Raw genomic sequence first — 12,338 nt, forward strand, 5'->3', positions numbered from 1 at the left:
AAAGCACGATGCTATCACGTTAGCTCGTAGCTAAAGCATTTCGCCGATGTATTGTCGTGGAGATAAAAGGCACTGAATGTCCATTTCGCGTTCTCGACTCTCATTTTCAAGAGGATATAGTATCCCAGGTGGTTTGAAATACAAATCCGTGATCCACAATAGAAAAAGGAGAAAGTGTGGAATCCAATGAGTCAGCTTGTACCTAAGTTACGGTCAGAGCGAAAAAAAATATGTATTTCACTGCATTCTAGTCCGTCACTCTAACGTTCCTCGTCCACGAATCTTTCATCCTCGCTCAAATTAATGGGGTAATCGTCCGAATCGCTCTAGCTGCGTTGAAAACAATAGGAAAATATGAGGGAGTGAACAACTGACAACGTCACGCTACTTCCGGTAGGGGCAAGGTTTTTTTTTTATCAGAGACCAAAAGTTGCGAACTTTATCGACGTTGTTCTATACTAAATCCTTTCAGCAAAAATGTGGCAATATATAATAAAATATCGCGATATTGCCATATTTTTGCTGAAAGGATTTAGTAGGGAACAACGACGATAAAGTTCGCAACTTTTGGTCGCTGATAAAAAAAAAAGCCTTGCCTGTACCGGAAGTAGCGTGACGTCACAGGTTGAAAGGCTGCTCACATTTCCCCATTGTTTACAATACAGCGAGAGCGATTCGGACCGAGAAAGCGACGATTACCCCATTAATTTGAGCCAGGATGAAAGATTTGTGGATGAGGAACGTAGGAGTGAAGGACTAGAATGCAGCGCAGGACGTATCTTTTTTCGCTCTGACCGTAACTTAGGTACAAGCTGGCTCATTGGATTCCACACTTTCTCCTTTTTCTATTGTGGATCACGGATTTGTATTTTAAACCACCTGGGATACTATATCCTCTTGAAAATGAGAGTCGAGAACGCAAAATGGACATTCACAGTGACTTTTATCTCCACGACAATACATCGGCGAAGCTCTTTAGCTACGGAGCTAACGTGATAGCATCGGGCTCAAATGCAGATGGAAACAAAATAAATAAACCCCTGACTGGAAGGATAGACAGAAGATCAACAATACTATTAAACCATGGACATGTAAATACAATTAATAATTTCCAGCTTGGCGAAGCTTAAAAATGCTGTTGCTAACGACGCCATTGAAGCTAACTTAGCAACGGGACCTCACAGAGCTATGACAAAAACATTAGCGCTCCACCTACGCCAGCCAGCCCTCATCTGCTCATCAACACCCGTGCTCACCTGCGTTCCAGTGATCGACGGAATGACGAAGGACTTCACCCGATCATCCGTGCGGTCGGCGGCTAGCGTCGGCTAGCGCGTCTGCTATCCAAGTCAAAGTCCTCCTGGTTGTGTTGCTGCAGCCAGCCGCTAATACACCGATCCCACCTACAACTTTCTTCTTTGCAGTCTCCATTGTTCATTAAACGAATTGCAAAAGATTCACCAACACAGATGTCCAGAATACTGTGGAATTTTGAGATGAAAACAGAGCTTTTTTGTATTGGATTCAATGGGGTACCAATACTTCCGTTTCAACGATTGACGTCACGCGCATACGTCATCATACATAGACGTTTTCAACCGGAAGTTTAGCGGGGAATTTAAAATGTCACTTTATAAGTTAACCCAGCCGTATTGGCATGTGTTGCAATGTTAATATTTCATCATTGATATATAAACTATCAGACTGCGTCAGGCCTGGCCCTAACCAATCTGGCGCTCTAGGCAAGATTTTAGGTGGCGCCCCCCCCCCACATCGGCAGTGAAGTGTATATACTCACAAGAAACCGAATAGCTTTGTCTTTGACCTTTTTTTTTACTTAAAGAAAGCAAATTAACATATTATATGAGAATGTTATGTTATGATTATCTTTAACCGAATCACAGCAGTGCTCAAATTAAAAAACAGCATTCCCTCTCATGTGATATTGCTTAATTAACATTAATGATGTGCACTTTAACAACTAGGCTTACAACTATACCTAATATATAAAGGGGTGGAAAAGTGACTATTACCTGCAGGGCAAACATTAGCTAACCAGAAGGCAATAACAATGTAAACAGAAAACACCTGCTTAAAAGATCTAATGCAAATGTCCCTGAGGAATGTAAGGTGGGAGTACTGTAATTACCTAACGTTACATTATTATTTTCCATAACAATTTAGCCCCCTCCACAATATTAACCCGACGTTAAAACAGAACTAACTGATTAGCAATTGCCGAATCATGTAACATTAGCTTAATGCTAAAAAGCCAGGTTACTATCACATTCTGTAACAGACAAATCATTTCATGTAGGCTAACGTTACCTACCTGCTACTTCTGTATTTTTCTCGTTTCTCCTCCTCTTCTTTTCTATTTTTTCTTCCCTGGGCCCCTGACAGTTTTGGCCCTTTTGACATCTTGTGTTTATTTTTTGATGCAGTGACGTCCATAAAGAGTCATGATACGGGAAGGGAGGGGGCGCACCGTGCCGGGGGAGGGGGGCGGCGTAATGTTGTAACAAATAATATTTACATTAAATAGGTTTTACTTTGCATTTTAATTAACGTGGGATTATTTTTTTGTATTTAGAAATAATAGTACCAACTTTTTTTTTTTTCTCCAACATTTGTGGCACTGGCGTGGCGCCCCCCGATGGACGGCGCCCTTAGCATTCGCCTATACGGCCTATGCCACGGGCCGGCCCTGGACTGCGTGGTCGATAGTTGTGGCTTTCAGTAGGCCTTTAATTAGACTCCAGTATAAACCTGCACAGGCCCCAAAGTGGCCCCAAAGTGGCCCCAATGTGGCCCCAAGGTGGCCTTGACGTGTCCACTAACCAGGTTAAACCCAGATTCCGATCTAACAAAGGTCTTAACTCATTCTCTTTCTATGCCACATCAATATGGAATGCACTCCCAACAGGTGTAAAAGAATGGGCATCCCTATCCTCCTTCAAATGTAAATAATCAAATGTAGATACTTATTCTTATACTCTCTGATCTCTACTTGCTGTACATATCCTACCAAGTCAGACCTACACTGTTCCAATGTCCATTTCTCTGATGATACAGTTGTTGATGACTGAAGTGTTGATATCAACCAAACCTAACCCCCCCCCCACCCCCTCCACACCCCGGATTGTAAATAATGTAAATAATTCAATGTATATACTCTGATGTTTATCTTGTGTGATGACTGCATTATGATGATAGTATGTATCTGTATCATGAATCAATTTAAGTGGACCCCGACTTAAACAAGTTGAAGAACTTATTGGGGTGTTACCATTTAGTGGTCAATTGTACGGAATATGTACTGCACTGTGCAACCTACTAATACAAGTTTCAATCAATCAATCAATCAATCACGACACAGGCATGCACAGTTCGATTCGGTGAAAACAAAAGGAAGATGACTAGATTTCGTACATGAACAAGGAAGATGCTACTACTACTACTACTAGAACATGGCAAAATAAAAGCCGCCACGTCTTAAAAACGCAGGGTTTTTTTTTATACGTGAAAGTAACGAAAGTAATATAATGCATGTATGAATATATACAGTATATACACTACCGTTCAAAAGTTTGGGGGTCACCCAAATAATTTTGTGGAATAGCCTTCATTTCTAAGAACAAGAATAGACTGTCGAGTTTCAGATGAAAGTTCTCCTTTTCTGGCCATTTTGAGCCCACAAATGTGATGCTCCAGAAACTCAATCTGCTCAAAGAAAGGTCAGTTTTGTAGCTTCTGTAACGAGCTAAACTGTTTTCAGATGTGTGAACATGATTGCACAAGGGTTTTCTAATCATCAATTAGCCTTCTGAGCCAATGAGCAAACACATTGTACCATTAGAACTAAGGATGTCCGATAATGGCTTTTTGCCGATATCCGATATGCCGATATTGTCCAACTCTTTAATTGCCGATACCGATATCAACTGATACCGATATCAACCGATATATACAGTCGTGGAATTAACACATTATTATGCCTAATTTGGACAACCAGGTATGGTGAAGATAAGGTACTTTTTAAAAAAATGAATAAAAAAAAATAAGATAAATAAATTAAAAACATTTTCTGGAATAAAAAAGAAAGTACAACAATATAAAAACAGTTACATAGAAACTAGTAATTAATGAACATTTGTAAAATTAACTGTTAAAGGTTAGTATTATTAGTGGAGCAGCAGCACGCACAATCATGTGTGCTTACGGACTGTATCCCTTGCAGACTGTATTGATATATATTGATATATAATGTAGGAAGCAGAATATTAATAACAGAAAGAAACAACCCTTTTGTGTGAATGAGTGTAAATGGGGGAGGGAGGTTTTTTGGGTTGGTGCACTAATTGTAAGTGTATCTTGTGTTTTTTATGTGGATTCAATTAAAAAAATAAAATAAAAAATAAAAAATAATTAAAAAAAAACCGATACTGATAAAAAAAAAAAAACGCTACCGATAATTTCCGATATTACATTTTAACGCATTTATCGGCCGATAATATTGGCAGACCGATATTATCGGACATCTCTAATTAGAACACCGGAGTGATAGTTGCTGGAAATGGGCCTCTATACACCTATGTAGATATTGCACCAAAAAGCAGACATTTGCAGCTAGAATAGTCATTTACCACATTAGCAATGTATAGAGTGTATTTCTTTCAAGTTAAGACTAGTTTAAAGTTATCTTCATTCAAAATAAGGACATTTCAATGTGACCCCAAACTTTTGAACGGTAGTGTAATAATATTTGGGAGTGTTGTAATCCTTTTTATGGGCGCTTTATTTTTCAACTCACTTACGTAAACAACGGTAAGCAAATATGCTAGGGCCATATGGTTCGGAATCCGGTTCCCGATTCAAAACGAGTCTCGATTCAAAATTGCTTGATCCGACGTTTTACTGGCACCGTTTGCAAATAACTAAGCCATGCAAATAAACATTGACACAATATTTCTGTGCAAACGTATAATTTCACAACGTATTCTGCTCCGCCGCTCCCAGTCTGTGGAACGCTCTCCCTGACCACCTGAGGGCACCACAGACTGTGGATGCTTTTAAAAAAGGCTTAAAAACCCTTCTTTTTTAAAAAAAAAAAAAAGCCTTTTTTTTTAGATATATGCATACTAGTTCTAGCTCAGTGGTTCTTAACCTGGGTTTGATCGAACCTTAGTCGGGCTCAGGGGTCAAGACACACCCAACTCATCGTGTAAATAAAAACTTCTCCCTATCGGGCGTATTACGGATACGGCAACAGCAGAAGTCAGACTGATTTGCAGGTGTGTAATTTGTTGTGAGTTTATGCACTGTGTTGGTTTTGTTGTTTGAACGAGGTGATGTTCATGCACGGTTCATTTTGTGCACCAGTAATAAAACATGGTAACACTTAAGTATGGGGAACATATTCACCATTAATTAGTTGCTTATTAACATGCAAATTAGTAACATATTGGCTCTTAACTAGTCATTATTAAGTACTTATTAATGCTTTAACGACATGGCCTTATTATAACCCTAACCCTCTAACCCTGGCCCTAACCCTCTAACCATAACCCTAACCAAATAACTCTAAATTAAGTCTGTGTTATTTAGAATATGTTCCCCATACTAAAATTTAACCAAAAACATATAACTTTGTCTTGAATTTGAATTTTTTTTTTTTTTTTTTTAACATGCAAATTAGTAACATATTGGCTCTTAGCTAGTCATTATTAAGTACTTATTAATGCTTTAACAGCATGGCCTTATTATAACCCTAACCCTCTAACCCTGGCCCTAACCCTCTAACCCTAACCCTAACCAAATAACTCTAAATTAAGTCTGTGTTATTTAGAATATGTTCCCCATATTAAAATGTTACCAAAAACATATACCTTTGTCTTGAATTTGAAAAATGTTTTATTTTTTTTTAACATGCAAATTAGTAACATATTGGCTCTTAACTAGTCATTATTAAGTACTTATTAATGCTTTAACGGCATGGCCTTATTATAACCCTAACCCTCTAACCCTGGCCCTAACCCTCTAACCCTAACCAAATAACTCTAAATTAAGTCTGTGTTACTTAGAATATGTTCCCCATACTAAAATCTTACCAAAAACATATAACTTTGTCTTGAATTTGAAAAATTTTGTATTTTTTTTTAACATGCAAATTAGTAACATATTGGCTCTTAACTAGTCATTATTAAGTACTTATTAATGCTTTTACGGCATGGCCTTATTATAACCCTAACCCTCTAACCCTGGCCCTAACCCTCTAACCCTAACCAAATAACTGTAAATTAAGTCTGTGTTACTTAGAATATGTTCCCCATACTAAAATCTTACCAAAAACATATAACTTTGTCTTGAATTTGAAAAATTGTGTATTTTTTTTTAACATGCAAATTAGTAACATATTGGCTCTTAACTAGTCATTATTAAGTACTTATTAATGCTTTTACGGCATGGCCTTATTATAACCCTAACCCTCTAACCCTGGCCCTAACCCTCTAACCCTAACCCTAACCAAATAACTCTAAATTAAGTCTGTGTTATTTAGAATATGTTCCCCATACTAAAATGTTACCAAAAACATATAACTTTGTCTTGAATTTGAAAAATGTTGTATTTTTTTTTAACATGCAAATTAGTAACATATTGGCTCTTAACTAGTCATTACTAAGTACTTATTAATTTTTTAACGGCATGGCCTTATTATAACCCTAACCCTCTAACCCTTACCCTAACCAAATAACTCTAAATGAAGTCTGTGTTACTTAGAATATGTTCCCCATACTAAAATGTTACCAAAAACATATAACATAGTCTTGAATTTGAAAAATTTTGTATTTTTTTTTAACATGCAAATTAGTAACATATTGGCTCTTAGCTAGTCATTATTAAGTACTTATTAATGCTTTAACGACATGGCCTTATTATAACCCTAACCCTCTAACCCTGGCCCTAACCCTCTAACCCTTACCCTAACCAAATAACTCTAAATTAAGTCTGTGTTACTTAGAATATGTTCCCCATACTAAAATGTAACCAAAAACATATAACTTTGTCTTGAATTTCAAAAATGTTGTATTTTTTTTTAACATGCAAATTAGTAACATATTGGCTCTTAACTAGTCATTATTAAGTACTTTTTAATTCTTTAACGGCATGGCCTTATTATAACCCTAACCCTCTAACCCTGGCCCTAACCCTCTAACCCTAACCCTAACCAAATAACTCTAAATTAAGTCTGTGTTACTTAGAATATGTTCCCCATACTAAAATGTAACCAAAAACATATAACTTTGTCTTGAATTTGAAAAATGTTGTATTTTTTTTTAACATGCAAATTAGTAACATATTGGCTCTTAGCTAGTCATTATTAAGTACTTATTAATGCTTTAACGGCATGGCCTTATTATAACCCTAACCCTCTAACCCTGGCCTTAACCCTCTAACTCTAACCCTAACAAAATAACTCTACTTTTCCTTGTTACTTACAATATGTTCCCCATACTAAAATGTTACCAAAAACATATAACTTTGTCTTGAATTTGAAAAATGTTGTATTTTTTTTTTCACTAAAGAAAGGTTCGGTGAATGCGCATAAAAAACTGGTGGGGTTCGGTACCTCCAACAAGGTTAAGAACCACTGCTCTAGCTATTTGGCTGTTTTAGTTTTAATTTGTAATATTTTTTTTATTATCTTTTTATTTATTTATTTTTTAATACACTGTAACACTTTGAGGTTGTTTACTCAATGTCAAGTGCTGCTTTTTTTACAAATAAAATATATTATTGTAATTATTATTATTGCAGATTATATGGAAAAATACATTTTCTTCTTAAATTTACAGGCCGCAAAATTTCTAAAAACTCCAAAATTGGTAAACTATGATTGTTGTTATGATCAAGAAGCTGGTGTGTAATGAGCACAATACTTACAGTGCAAACACTTTGTACAGTGCAGCATAATACATTCATGGAAAAAAGTTACCTTGTAGTTACCATAGCTAGCAATCTCAAAACAAGGTTTTGGACAGCACAGTTATCATAATCAGCTCATTTTAACATTTTACGATCAAACAATGAACATTTATTTGTATTTATAATGCCACCATTGACCTAAACATATCTCCTCCAGATGCAGATTTTTTTAATGTTTTAAAAAAGGCTAATATTCTGCGTTGTCCTCTGTGTTGTTTGACAGGTGTTGGGATTGGGAGAGGCGTGGAAGGGTGGTGACGTTGGACGATCTATAGGTGGAGGACAAAAAGTCAGACTACTGAAGGAGGCCATGGAAGGCTTAGCGGAGCAGGAAGATCTGGTGGTCCTCTTCGTGGATAGGTACGTAGCATTTTTCCAACAGCTGTTGCTTTACATACCCCAAAAAGCAGTGAAGTTGTCACGTTGTGTAAATGGTAAACAAAAAGAGAATACAATGATTTGCAAATCCTTTTCCACTTATATTCAATTGAATAGACAACATTTCTCAACCAGCTATTGCAAGGAATTTAGGGATTTCACCATCTACGCTCCGTAATATCATCAAAAGGTTCAGATAATCTGCAGAAATCACTGCACGTATTCAGCTAAGCCCGTTACCTTCGATCCCTCAGGCGGTACCGCATCAAAAAGCGACATCAATGTGTAAAGGATATCACCGCATGGGCTCAGGAACACTTCAGAAAACCACTGTCAGTAACTCAAGTTGGTCACTACATCTGTGAGTGCAAGTTAAAACTCTACCATGCAAAAGCCAAAGCCATTTATCAACAACACCCAGAAACGCTTCGCTGGGGCCCGAGCTCATCTAAGATGGACTGATGCAAAGTGGAAAAGTGTTCTGTGGTCTGACGAGTACACATTTCAAATTATTTTTGGAAAATGTGGATGTCGTGTCCTTCTGGACCAAAGAGGAAAAGAACCATCCGGATTGTTCTAGGCGCAAAGTGTAAAAGGCAGCATGTGTGATGGTATGGGGGTGTATTAGTGCCCAAGACATGGGTAACTTACACATCTGTGAAGGCACCATTAATGCTGAAAGGTACATACAGGTTTTGGAGCAACATATGTTGCCATCCAAGCATCATGGACGCCCCTGCTTATTTCAGCGAGGCAATGCCAAGCCACGTGTTACATCAACGTGGCTTCATAGTAAAAGAGTGCGGGTACTAGACTGGCCTGCCTGTAGTCCAGTGGTGCAATATGAAGGCTAAAATATGAGAAGGGAGACTGTTGAACAACTTAAGCTGTACATCAAGCAAGAATGGGAAAGAATTCCACTTCAAAAATGTGTCTTAAAAGGAAAGGCCATGTAACACACTGGTAAAAATGCCTTTTTTGCAATGTGTTGCTGCCATTTAATTCTAAGTTCATGATTATTTGCAGTGTATGCATGAAATATATTGTCTTTGCAGTATATTCAATTGAATATAAGTTAAAAATGATTTGCAAATCATTGTATTCTCTTTTTATTTACCATTTACACAACGTGCCCGCTTCACTGCTTTTGGCTTTTGTAGAAAAAAAAAAACACCCACGCTCAGTTCATGATTTAAAAATCCCAGCGACACCAGTAATTACCGTGAAGAATGAACGTGAAGGGTGTCTCTGCACATCTTTAAAAAAAAAACCCGCAATCATCCCTGCAAAGGTGTTATTACGAGAGCTTCTCTGCTGGAGACTGACGAGTTTACAGAGCCCAGAGAAAGTTTTACAGGCTGAACGCGGTTCGGAATAATAAGAGCTTTGTCGGCCGAAAATGGCCGTCGGAGCAGAAAGCGATAATGAGGTAACAAAGCGTGTCTGCGAAGAGGCGTCTCACCTTGGAACCAGGCAATTAGAGCCTCTTCCAGGGGAACTGACTGCGGCGCACCTGTGCCCCAGACCACTCCAATAAAGACGTGTGATCCAGCAGAGACATATTTAGCGTTATCACGGTCTTACTGTAAATAAACGTGGCATTTCTTTGCCCCGGGTCATTAGATGAATCAAACAATCGAGAGAATTGAGTTCACTCAGGTGTGCTTGCAGTTCATTTGCAGTTAAACAGCTCATTAAAGCAGCAGAATTTGCTCAGAGCAACCACCCCCCCCCCCCCCCCCCCCCTGACATCTTGCCCCTGAGGCTGTAGTTTCTGAAAAACTATTAATACCAAAGATCATTCAAATGCTACGCACGGGTTCTCTCTGTGGAAAAAAACAAACCCTCAGATAAATGCCATTCACGTTGGAAATAAACGCAAGTCTTTCTATAGAGCAGTAGAAGAAGTTATGATTTATGAAGGGCAGCTAACTTGTGTGAACACGTGTCAGCCAGATGCACAGACCCTCTCCAAAGATTTACCGTGGAAAAGCGTATGCATTTCCATAATTCTATTCAAAACTTTAAAGGCCTACTGAAATTATATATTTTTATTTAAACGGGGATAGCAGATCCATTCTATGTGTCATACTTGATCATTTCGCGATATTGCCATATTTTTGCTGAAAGGATTTAGTATAGAACAACGACGATAACGTTCGCAACTTTTGGTCTCTGATAAAAAAGAGCCTTGCCCCTACCGGAAGTAGCGTGACGACACCGGAGGAAAGGTTGCTCACATTTCCCCATTGTTTACACCAGCAGCGAGAGAGATTCGGACCGAGAAAGCGACGATTACCCCATTAATTAGAGCCAGGATGAAAGATTCGTGGATGAGGAACGTGAGAGTGAAGGACTAGAGAGGCAGTGATGGACGTATCTTTTTTCGCTCTGACCGTAACTTAGGTACAAGCTGGCTCATTGGATTCCACACTCTCTCCTTTTTCTATTGTGGATCACGGATTTGTATTTTAAACCACCTCGGATACTATATCCTCTTGAAAATGAGAGTCGAGAACGCGAAATGGACATTCACAGTGACTTTTATCCCCACGACAATACATCGACGAAACACTTTAGCTACTGAGCTAACGTGATAGCATCGGGCTCAAATGCAGATAGAAACAAAATAAATGAACCTCTGACTGGAAGGATAGACAGAAGATCAACAATACTATTAAACCGTGGACATGTAAATACACGGTTAATAATTTCCAGCTTGGCGAAGATTAACAATGCTATTGCTAACGACGTCATTGAAGCTAACTTAGCAACGGGACCTCACAGAGCTATGATAAAAAACATTAGCGCTCCACCTACGCCAGCCAGCCCTCATCTGCTCATCAACACCCGTGCTCACCTGCGTTCCAGCGATCGACGGAAGGACGAAGGACTTCACCCGATCATCCGTGCGGTCGGCGGCTAGCGTCAGCTAGCGCGTCTGCTATCCAAGTAATTCCTCCTGGTTGTGTTGCTACAGCCAGCCGCTAATACACCGATCCCACCTACAACTTTCTTCTTTGCAGTCTCCATTGTTCATTAAACAAATTGCAAAAGATTCACCAACACAGATGTCCAGAATACTGTGGAATTTTGAGATGAAAACAGAGCTTTTTGTATTGGATTCAATGGGCTCCGAATACTTCCGCTTCCACTGTTGACGTCACGCGCATACGTCATCATATCGAAACGTTTTTAGCCGGAAGTTTGCCGGGAAATTTAAAACGTCACTTTATAAGTTAACCCGGCCGTATTGGCATGTGTTGCAATGTTAAGATTTCATCATTGATATATAAACTATCAGACTGCGTGGTCGGTAGTAGTGGGTTTCAGTAGGCCTTTAAACTTCCATAAATTATAGATCCCGGGCCCACAACTTTAACGATTGACTTGCTTATTCGTACATAATTCACACTTGCCAACCCTCCCGAATTTTCCAGGAGACTCCCGAATTTCAGTGCCTCTCCCGAAAATCTCCCGGGACAACCATTCTCCCGAATTTCTCCCTTCCCCCCCACCCAATCTCCCGAATTCGGAGGTCTCAAGGTTGGCAAATAGGACATAATTTGGTCTTCCAGCTCACAAAACCCACTAAAACAGGATTTCACAAAATTAGAATACTGTGAAGAAATGGGATGAGATGATAAGTCCAAGTCCGAGTCTATGGTTCCCACCCGGAAAAGGGTGGAGGGCCGTCTACGGGTTGGGGAAGAGGTCTTGCCCCAAGTGGAGGAGTTTAAGTACCTCGGAGTCTTGTTCACGAGTGAGGGAGGAGTGGGCAGGCGGATCGGTGCCGCGTCTTCAGTAATGCGGACGCTGTATTGATCTGTGGTTCTCGCCCGGAAAAGGGCGGAGTGCCATCTCCAGGTCTGGGAGGAGACCCTGCCCCAAGTGGAGGAGTTCAAGTACCTCGGAGTCTTGTTCACGAGTGAGGGAAGACTGGATCGTGAGATCGACAGGCGGATCGGTGCGGC

At 39.3% G+C, this 12,338-nt stretch overlaps 1 protein-coding gene across 4 annotated transcripts in view; it reads left to right on the forward strand.

Annotated features, from left to right (window-relative positions):
- Positions 1 to 12,338, forward strand: part of plod2 (procollagen-lysine, 2-oxoglutarate 5-dioxygenase 2) — a 397,088-nt gene that overhangs the window by 326,259 nt on the left and 58,491 nt on the right. For all 4 annotated transcript variants that reach the window (XM_062020588.1, XM_062020587.1, XM_062020589.1 and 1 more), the window contains exon 3: positions 8,210 to 8,346. In XM_062020588.1, coding sequence (XP_061876572.1) covers positions 8,210 to 8,346 — 137 coding nt within the window. The remainder of the gene's footprint in view (positions 1 to 8,209; positions 8,347 to 12,338) is intronic.

This window comes from Entelurus aequoreus, linkage group LG15 (genome assembly GCF_033978785.1).
Source record: "Entelurus aequoreus isolate RoL-2023_Sb linkage group LG15, RoL_Eaeq_v1.1, whole genome shotgun sequence".
NCBI lineage: Eukaryota > Metazoa > Chordata > Actinopteri > Syngnathiformes > Syngnathidae > Entelurus > Entelurus aequoreus.